General features: G+C 44.9%; 1 protein-coding gene across 4 annotated transcripts in view; it reads left to right on the forward strand.

The window, feature by feature from the left end:
• The window catches only part of LOC111965341 (CRACD-like protein), a 34,082-nt gene extending 24,890 nt beyond the window's left edge, over nucleotides 1-9,192 (forward strand). For all 4 annotated transcript variants that reach the window (XM_023989461.2, XM_023989460.2, XM_023989459.1 and 1 more), the window contains 6 exons: nucleotides 2,671-2,832; nucleotides 4,514-4,604; nucleotides 4,781-6,517; nucleotides 7,727-7,872; nucleotides 8,125-8,212; nucleotides 8,541-9,192. In XM_023989461.2, coding sequence (XP_023845229.1) covers nucleotides 2,671-2,832; nucleotides 4,514-4,604; nucleotides 4,781-6,517; nucleotides 7,727-7,872; nucleotides 8,125-8,212; nucleotides 8,541-8,707 — 2,391 coding nt within the window. In that variant the 3' untranslated portion in view covers nucleotides 8,708-9,192. The remainder of the gene's footprint in view (nucleotides 1-2,670; nucleotides 2,833-4,513; nucleotides 4,605-4,780; nucleotides 6,518-7,726; nucleotides 7,873-8,124; nucleotides 8,213-8,540) is intronic.
• Nucleotides 9,193-9,883: the final 691 nt, after the last annotated feature.

The raw sequence follows: 9,883 nt of genomic DNA on the forward strand, positions 1-9,883 counted from the left end.
AGAGTAAATCACTCCCCTCAGCATTCCAACTGCTGCCTCATGGAATGACAGGAAGATTTGGGGGGGGGGGGGGGAAGAGAACTGGTGTACCATCTTACCATGTGTGATTTTCAGTAGTTGCTGACTGTTCATCCTGAATGACAAACATAACGCAGGCACACACAGATGCACTTGTTTGTTCTCGGAATTCCAAATAGTTGCCATGCACTTGTGTTTTGCCTCGCTTGTCATGCCTTCAGCTGGACCCGGAGCTGTAACAAGCTAGAAGATTGTTTTTCGAGCCATAAATGGCAGCGTGCTTTTGGTTTGACCTCTTTTGAAATGGGAATGGGTGGCAGTACACTCACTTTGTCTCCCTGCTGCAAGCACCACTGAGAAACCCACCACAAATCTTCAGCTGAAGATGATGACCTGACAGTAATAATGCTGCATGTCATTCTGCTGGTCTGTTTCTGCAGGATGTATTGTTTGACTCAGAGAGGTGGGTGGGTGGGGCGGGGGCTCTCCCGTGTGGTCTGAATGCATTCCATTGGTTTTCTCTGGCAGTCAGGCTGTCTGCTGCAAATGGGGATATTACAGCACTCAGTCAGGAGGCCCTGCCAAGCTGAGCTCTGGCTATAGAACAAACGCAATACATTCATTTACTGAATATATACATACATACATACATACAGTGGTGAGAATAAGTATTTGATACACTACCGATTTTGCAGGTTTTCCTACTTACAAAGCATGTAGAGGTCTGTAATTTTTATCAGAGGTACACTTCAACTGTGAGAGATGGAATCTAAAACAAAAATCCAGGAAATCACATTGTATGATTTTTAAGTAATTCATTTGCATTTTATTGCATGACATAAGTATTTGATACATCAGAAAAGCAGAACTTAATATTTGGTACAGAAACCTTTGTTTGCAATTACAGAGATCATACGTTTCCTGTAGTTCATGACCAGGTTTGCACACACTACAGCAGGGATTTTGGCCCACACCTCCATACAGACCTTCTCCAGATCCTTCAGGTTTCGGGGCTGTCGCTGGGCAATACGGACTTTCAGCTCCCTCCAAAGATTTTCTATGGAGTCTGGCTAGGCCACTCCAGGACCTTGAGATGCTTCTTACGGAGCCACTCCTTAGTTGCCCTGGCTGTGTGTTTCGGGTCGTTGTCATGCTAGAAGACCCAGCCACGACCCATCTTCAATGCTCTTACTGAGGAAAGGAGGTTGTTGGCCAAGATCTCGCGATACATGGCCCCATCCATCCTCCCCTCAATACGGTGCAGTCGTCCTGTCCCCTTTGCAGAAAAKCATCCCCAAAGAATGATGTTTCCACCTCCATGCTTCACGGTTGGGATGGTGTTCTTGGGGTTGTACTCCATCCTTCTTCCTCCAAACACGGCGAGTGGAGTTTAGACCAAAAAGCTCTATTTATGTCTCATCAGACCACATGACCTTCTCCCATTCCTTCTCTGGATCATCCAGATGGTCATTGGCAAACTTCCGACGGGCCTGGACATGCGCTGGCTTGAGCAGGGGGACCTTGCGTGCGCTGCAGGATTTTAATCCATGACGGCGTAGTGTGTTACTAATGGTTTTCTTTGAGACTGTGGTCCCAACTCTCTTCAGGTCATTGACCAGGTCCTGCCGTGTAGTTCTGGGCTGATCCTCACCTTCCTCATGATCATTGATGCCCCACGAGGTGAGATCTTGCATGGAGCCCCAGACCGAGGGTGATTGACCATCATCTTGAACTTCTCCATTTTCTAATAATTGCGCCAACAGTTGTTGCCTTCTCACCAAGCTGCTTCCTATTGTCCTGTAGCCCATCCCAGCCTTGTGCAGGTCTACAATTTTATCCCTGATGTCCTTACACAGCTCTCGGTCTTGGCATTGTGGAGAGGTTGGAGTCTTGAGTGTGTGGACAGGTGTCTTTTGTACAGGTAACGAGTTCAAACAGGTGCAGTTAATACAGGTAATGAGTGGAGAACAGGAGGGCTTCTTAAAGAAAAACTAACAGGTCTGTGAGAGCCGGAATTCTTACTGGTTTGTAGGTGATCAAATACTTATGTCATGCATAAAATGCAAATTAATTACTTAAAAATCATACAATGTGATTTTCTGGATTTTGTTGATTTCTTCTCACATTTGAAGTGTACCTATGATAAAAAAATTACAGACCTCTACATGCTTTGTAAGTAGGCTCTTTACCTTTCAGAGTGAATTGCTGTCAGAAACATAGAGTAAACCTACCTACATTCCAGAGCACTGAGAGCGGAGGCCTGTATTTGTTCAGCTAATGTCAGTGGGAGCCAGGCAGAAAAATGCCAGGACATAGGTCTGCCTGGGACATTTTTAGTGACGCTCGACCCTGCTAGGAGGTCTTTATAATGGCGTCCCTGACATTGTTTATCCAGCTGTACAGACAGACAGTCAGTCCTCCCTCTTCTCCATTTCTTATAGCTTTTCCTTTGTCTTGAGTAGGAAACTGACCCATATCTTATGATATGGTTAATCTGTGTCATGAGAAACTATATTTGATCCACAATTCAGCATTCTTGAATCTGTTTTGCTGGCACCTGGCTTCAGCAGAGAGTAATGTGACAGATGTCTGAAGACATTGATGTTGTAATAATTATATTATTTACTGGCCTCTCTCTCCCCTAATGTGTAGATGTCCTGTGAGGTGGGCTCAAGATCGGTCAGTCCCCTGGTCCCCCTGCCTGTAGACTTCAGCCAGCCTGCCAGTCCCATGGGCTGCCTGGACAACACCGCCGCTCGCCACCGCCTGGCCGTCCGACACAAGGCCTGCTCCAAGATGAGGAAACCCACCACTGTAAGATGTACAGTTGAAGTCGGAAGTTTACATATACCTTAGCCAAATACATTTAAACTCAGTTTTTCACAATTCCTGACATTTAATCCTAGGTAAAAATTCCCTGTTTTAGGTCAGTTAGGATTACCACTTTATTTTAAGAATGTGAAATGTCAGAATAATACTAGAGAATGATTTTATTTTAGCTTTTATTTCTTTCATCACATTCCCAGTGGGTCAGAAGTTTACATGCACTCAATTAGTATTTGGTAACATTGCAGTAAACAATTTAAACTTGGGTCAAATGTTTTAAGGTAACCTTCCACAAGTTTCCCACAATAAGTTGGGTGAATTTTGGCCCATTCCTCCTGGCAGAGCTGGTGTAACTGAGTCAGGTTTGTAGGCCTCCTTGCTCACACACACTTTTTCAGTTCTGCCCACAAATTTTCTATAAGATTGAGGTCAGGGCTTTGTGATGGCCACTCCAACACCTTGACTTTGTTGTCCTTAAGCAATTTTGCCACAACTTTGGAAGTATGCTTGGGGTCATTGTCCATTTGTAAGACCCATTTGCGACTAAGCTTTAACTTCCTGACTGATGTCTTGAGATGTTGCACCTCATGATGCCATCTATTTTGTGAAGTGCACCAGGCTCTCCTGCAGCAAAGCACCCCCACAACATAATGCTGCCACCCCTGTGCTTCATGGTCGGGATGGTGTTCTTCGGCTTGCAAGCCTCCCCATTTTTCCTCCAAAAATAACGATGGTCATTATGGCCAAACAGTTCTATTTATGTTTCATCAGACCAGAGGACATTTCTCCAAAAAGTACAATCTTTGTCCCCATGTGCAGTTGCAAACCGTAGTCTGGCTTTTTTTATGGYGGTTTTGAAGCAGTGGCTTCTTCCTTGCTGAGTGGCCATTCAGGTTATGTCGATATAGGACTTGTTTTACTGTGGACATAGATACTTTTGTACCTGTTTCCTCCAGCATCTTCACAAGGTCCTTTGCTGTTGTTCTGGGATTGATTTGCACTTTTCACACCAAGTACGTTCATCTCTAGGAGACACAATGTGTCTCCTTCCTGAGCGGTAAGACGGCTGTGTGGTCCCATGGTTTTTATACTTGCGTACTATTGTTTGTACAGATGAACGTGGTACCTTCAGGCTTTTTGACAAATTGCTCCCAAGTATGAACCAGACTTGTGGTGGTCTACAATATATATTTTTTTCTGCTGTCTTGGCATGCACAAAGTAGATTCCCTAACCTACTTGCCAAAACTATAGTTTGTTAACGAGAGATTTGTGGAGTGGTTGAAAAAAWGATTTTTAATGACTCCAACCTAAGTGTATGTAAACTTCCTACATCAACTGTACATACCCATCCCCTTCTAGCACAACCAACCCCTCTCCATGACCAACCCCTCTCCAACACACACCAAACCCACCCCCTTCTATTCCATACCCAGCCCAAGTCCCCTTTGCTCACCAGAGCAGAACCCCATAAAAATCCATCCCATGAGCCAAGTGTCCAGCCCATCTAGCCCAACCACAACGCTCCAGCCTGCCGTCAACTTGCATTGCTCATGAGTCTACAAAATCTTTGTAAAACATGTGTCCGATGTGACTGAAGCTGGACAGATAAATTATCTTTAAATGAACTGTATCATTATGACTCATCTCTGCCATATTTCTTTTGCTCAGAGGGTTGATGGCAGGGCTGAGGGAGAATCATTCCAAGAGGAAAGACTGAGTGTTGTAATTCCAGAATCTGTGGAGGAGGACAAGGAGGAAGGTAATACATATATATATATATATATATATATATGATCCTTATTACAGTAACATTACACACAATATTGATGCAATATCGGAAAGATTATCGTTCATGGTATTGAGTAAGAATGGTTGTCATAATGCTATAGTGACTTGCTTATAGTGGCTCTGCTCAGACGTAGTTATGTGTTCTAGATGTGAAATGTGAGCAGATGGGTGCTGCCGAGAAGGAGCAGACCGATGGGGCCGTGGTATCCCAGCAGGCCAAGCGATCAGCCCCAGATAAGGAGGAGGAGGATGATGAGCAGGGGGACCAACCGGAAGTGTCTCAGGATGTCTCTTCCTCATCCCCTTTCATACAGAATGAGTCTGACTCTGAGGAATGTCTCTCAGGCCAGGCTAAGGCTCTAACCCAGACTGCACCCCTGCCTGGCTCCCTGGACTCTCTGGACCCCACTATTAGAGACTACGATGACTTCCTCCTGGCCCCTACTGGGTGTGAGGCGGCTGAGGAGGGTGGCTCTCTACTCCAGGAGGTGCTGAGCTCCCTCAAGTGTCCCCTGACGTCTGTCCTGGGGCTGGAGGCTGTGCCCCTGGAGGAGGTGAATGTGAAGGGTTTAGACCCTGAGAGCTGGATGGATGACCTGGCTAATGAGCCTAAGCCTCTGTCCCTTCCTTCAGATCCAAGCCAACAGGAAGAAGCCTCTCACCCCAGTGATGGACCTGACTGCCCAGCAGAGTCCCAAAAGGAGGAGAAGGGTGAGCCTTATGAGTCTGAGGAGGAGTATGTGGTAGAACATTTCAAGCCAAAGGAGGAAGAGAGAGATCAAGAGGAAATCAACCCTGAATACTTAACAAAAGAAGATCAGGACATTCCTTCAGTTTATATGAAAAAGGAGGAAAAAGAAGATAGTGAGGAGAGGGAGGAGGCAGCAGCGGTAGAGAAAAAGGAGGAAGCAGAGGAGGTTGTCCAAAACGAGGCAGAGGAAAAAAAGAAAGATGTGTGGAGGGAGGAGGAAAAAACAGAGCCAATCTCAGAGGTGCCAGTGCAAACAGCCTTATTGGAGCCAGAGGAAGAAGAGGATGTAACGCCAACCTCTGAGGAGGATGATGCACAGCAGGTTCCAGACAATGACACAGACACTGAGAGAGCTTGTGAGAGCCCCGAGTGCCCCACTGAGCTACCTGACCAAACAGTTAGGGAACAAGCCTGTGTCTCCCAGCTGCCAAATAGCAGTACACCTCCTCCAGACTCCCCAGACCAGCCTGAGTCCCCTACACACACCACACAGGACCAGGAAGAGCCYAGTGTAATGACTGAGCAGTACAGTATAACCAGTCCCAGTGCAGCTTCTGGCCCAGAGCAGAGCCCCCAGGAGCCCTGTAGTGGACCAACTGCCACAGAGGATCATGGGAAGCCATCTTGTGGCTCTGAGCAGAGTAGACCCAGGTTCACATTTTCCCCCACCTGGCAAACGATGGCCACCAAAGAGCCAACCTCCCCTTCTACATCTCCCTCCCCTGCTACCTCCCCCTCTGTCACTGTGCCTGGGGCTGTGGAAGCGGGGGTTACAGGAAAAACAGATCCCCCAAGTAGAGTGGAGCCACTTAGCCCTGTGGTGGCTGAAGTCCCTGCTTGGACACAGAGCACCACAGCACCCACAAATTCCTCAAAAGACACTCCACCTACCGTTCCTGCAGCCCAGGAGGAAGGGACCCCTGAGAATCCGTTTGGTATTAGGCTGAGGAAGACCTCTGTGGGTATGTTGCGCTTAGGATCAGAGAGTGAAACTCCCCCCTCATCCCCAGCACACTCCCTTCCCGTAGAACCACAGAGGGCCTCGTTCACTGAACCACAGCAACAAAGCAAATCTGCCCTGCTCAGAAAGCCCTCAGAGCTGGACGGTATCGTCAAGCCCAAGAGAACACCAGGTACTAAAACCATCTTAGTCACCATCACACCAGTCAGTGTTTACAGACGTGTGATATATGGCCTATCCTTCACTCACAATGCCACCTTTGTTTATATATATTTTACAATGTTGAGCTCAATAGACTTCAAATGACAAAACATTTAGTCAGTATGTATGTTTTAGGAATTTGGACTCCTGCTGGACTAACAATTCATACTGAAACAGGTCCACGAGTACTGTTGAGAGCAGACTTATTGAGATATCTAAAAGGAGACCTATAAACACCAAGGAGAGATTCCTCTAAATCAAATCGAATTTTATTAGTCACATGCGCCGAATACAACAGGTGTGGTCCTTAGTGAGATGCTTACTTATGAGCCCCTGACCAACAATGCAGTTAAAATAAAAAATATGGATAAGAAATAAAGTAGCAAGTAATTAAAGAGCAGCAGTAAAATAACAATAGCAAGACTATACGGGGGGGGGTATCGGTCCAGAGTCAATGTGCGGGGGCACCGGATAGTTGAGGTAATATGTACATGTAGGTCGAGTTATTAAAGTGACTATGCATAGATGATAACAACGGAGAGTAGCAGTGGTGTAAAGAGAGGGGGGGTGCGCAAATAGTCTGGGTAGCCATTTGATTAGATGTTCAGGAGTCTTATGGCTTGGGGATAGAAGCTGTTGAGAAGCCTCTTGGACCTAGACTTGGCGCGCCGGTACCGCTTGCCGTGCGGTAGCCTAGAGAACAGTCTATGACTAGGGTGGCCGGAGTCTTTGACAATTCAAGGCCTTCCTCTGACACCGCTTGGTGTAGAGGTCCTGGATGGCAGGAAGCTTGGCCCCAGTGATACACTGGGCCGTGCGCACTACCCTTTGTAGTGACTTGCGGTCAGGCTGAGCAGTTGCCATACCAGGCATTGTGATGCAACCAGTCAGGATGCTCTCGATGGTGCAGCTGTAGAACCTTCTGAGGACCCATGCCAAATCTTTTTAGTCTCCTGAGGGGGAATAGGTTTTGTCGTGCCCTCTTCACTATGACTATTTCTATCAACAAATTGGCTGTATTCAAATGCTATTGGTTTTTGGCATTTGTCTTTCATTGGTTCGTACCTCTATCTTACATTTCCACTCTACACAAAAACATTATGCCAAATGAAATTACCAGGCCTCTCATACCATATTTCGCACCATTTGAAGACTGTGTCCTGTGTTCTTCCTGTTTCAGATCTGTCTGTGGGTCGAGTGCCTAGTGGTGGATCTAGTGGGGGATCTGAATCACCAAGCTGGATCTCAGTGGCCAGACAAAAGCAAAGAATCTTCAAAGAGAATTCATTGGAGGAAACCACCGAGAAGAAGGTCCCTCCAGAGAAGGTAGGGATGGTGCACATTTGTTTTGTGTTCTTTTGTTTAACGAGAAGCCCACTGTTTCAGAGGAAAACAGTTGACTTGTCAATCAACCCATCCATCCAGTCCTTAGCTCTTGTTAGCATTTATTCTGCTATCACGACAGGGTCCACCTTTTGATGCAATATCTAGAGTTTATATGAGACTGAAGTTGTGTAAGTGCCATTTTACTTTTATACATGTTGGAATGAATAAGCAGTTAATTCCATCTCTTTCCAGGGGGAGCCTAACAGAAAAGGTTCCATTCCTACATTGACGAGTCCTGTCAACAAAGACCAAGCCAAGCCTCCTGGACCTCCTGTAAAAGGTTTGACTCATCAGTATCCCAGTCTGCTACCACACACATCACATTCTTATRAAGTGTTTTCATTGTTCTCACAAAAGACTGAGTGTGATTGATACACTGCTGCCCCCATGTGGATGAAACATGCGAATAAAATGTTCCTGTTGAAAATGTTCTGTATCTGAGTGCCTAATCTTCAATGACATGCCTGAAATAAGACTTGAAAAATATTTAAGTCCATTTTGATAACATTTTGTTGGTTTTAGGACTTATTTTTATCACACCTACAGTGTCTTTAGGATAATGCAGAGTGATTGTGTCACTAAAGATGTTCTCTGCTCGTTGTCCATAGTGTTGTGTTCTCTTGAGATCTCTAAGCCTGCCGTGGTTGAGAAGGAGGGGAAGAAAGCCCCGGCTCACCCTGCACCTACAGCCCTAGCCCAGGATGAGCCCCCATGGATGGCCCTGGCCAAAAAGAAGGCCAAAGCCTGGAGCGAAATGCCCCAGATAGTTCAGTAAAGACGGGCCGTCTCAAACCAAATCATCCATCCACTGATGGATCAGAATGCATTTGCACAACCAGAGTATATCTTTTGACTTATAATGCCTTCGGGTTTCTTATTGGACAGATGCTGAAACCCTCCAATCACGTGCTGCGGTGAAAGTCATTAGGAATTAGGCCAAATTAGTAAAAGTTATTGCATAAGATTGAATTCAGTTGACATGATATATCTATGTAAAACCAACCAATGATTGAATGATAGTTATTTGTTTTAATTTCTTAACTGATATTGTCAGTATTCCTTGTATGAGTGAGGGTCCAGTGTGTCAACTTTAAACCTAGCCTTGAGCTTTGATTTGGAGGATGAATAAGCATGGATGGAGAGAAAGAACTGAAGGTTTCTTTATATTTATTAAATCTCTTTCATGCTTTTTGTATTTCTGTTTTATTTTTGTATTGCCTTTTTGAACATGTGTACATTAAATGTGCAGTAAATAACAAATGGAATCGTGTTTTCTTTCATCTCTCCTTAAGAACATTTAAGATAAAAACTGTTACTCTTCTTTGTACCTACTGCCAATAGTGCATCAAASATAGTCATAGCCAGTTCAATCTGAAAGGTATAGGCATACTTAGGCCGTATAATATATTTTTACTGTTAAACAGATGCCCCGCTTCACATTTCTACCCCCAAAAAATATTTTGTATGTGATTTTATTTTGTATGTTATTTTAGTAGATGGGATTCAGTTCAATCCCAGTGAATTGAATCATGGGAATCTAAATAAACATTTGTGGAATGCGAACAGTACACTTAGTAATTTCACAAGGGGTTCAAATATTTTTATTTGCTCACTTTTCAAAAAATGTAATCTGTAATTGAACAAATAATTAAATGTGCATTGCCCTAGTGGGGACAACTGTTAAACATTAGCWAACCTTACTCTTTAGATAATCTGGGGTTCTCTGAAAACCAGCTGAATAGTGGTAATGTTAGCATACTGGTAATGTCTTGCATGCTTGAGAACTTTTGAACCAATTATCTGCAGGTTGCTAATAGTTAGCTTTTTGGCCAGGCCAGCCCTGTGGATTGCCAGTGAGAGATGGCAGGAAACCCCCATGCAAAGATTTGAACCCTTACCAAGGAGTATTTTTGCACAGTTTCTTTTTTTAGCAGAAGTTTTTGGGTGTCAG

This window comes from Salvelinus sp. IW2-2015, linkage group LG6.1, assembly GCF_002910315.2.
Source record: "Salvelinus sp. IW2-2015 linkage group LG6.1, ASM291031v2, whole genome shotgun sequence".
Taxonomy (NCBI): Eukaryota; Metazoa; Chordata; class Actinopteri; order Salmoniformes; family Salmonidae; genus Salvelinus; species Salvelinus sp. IW2-2015.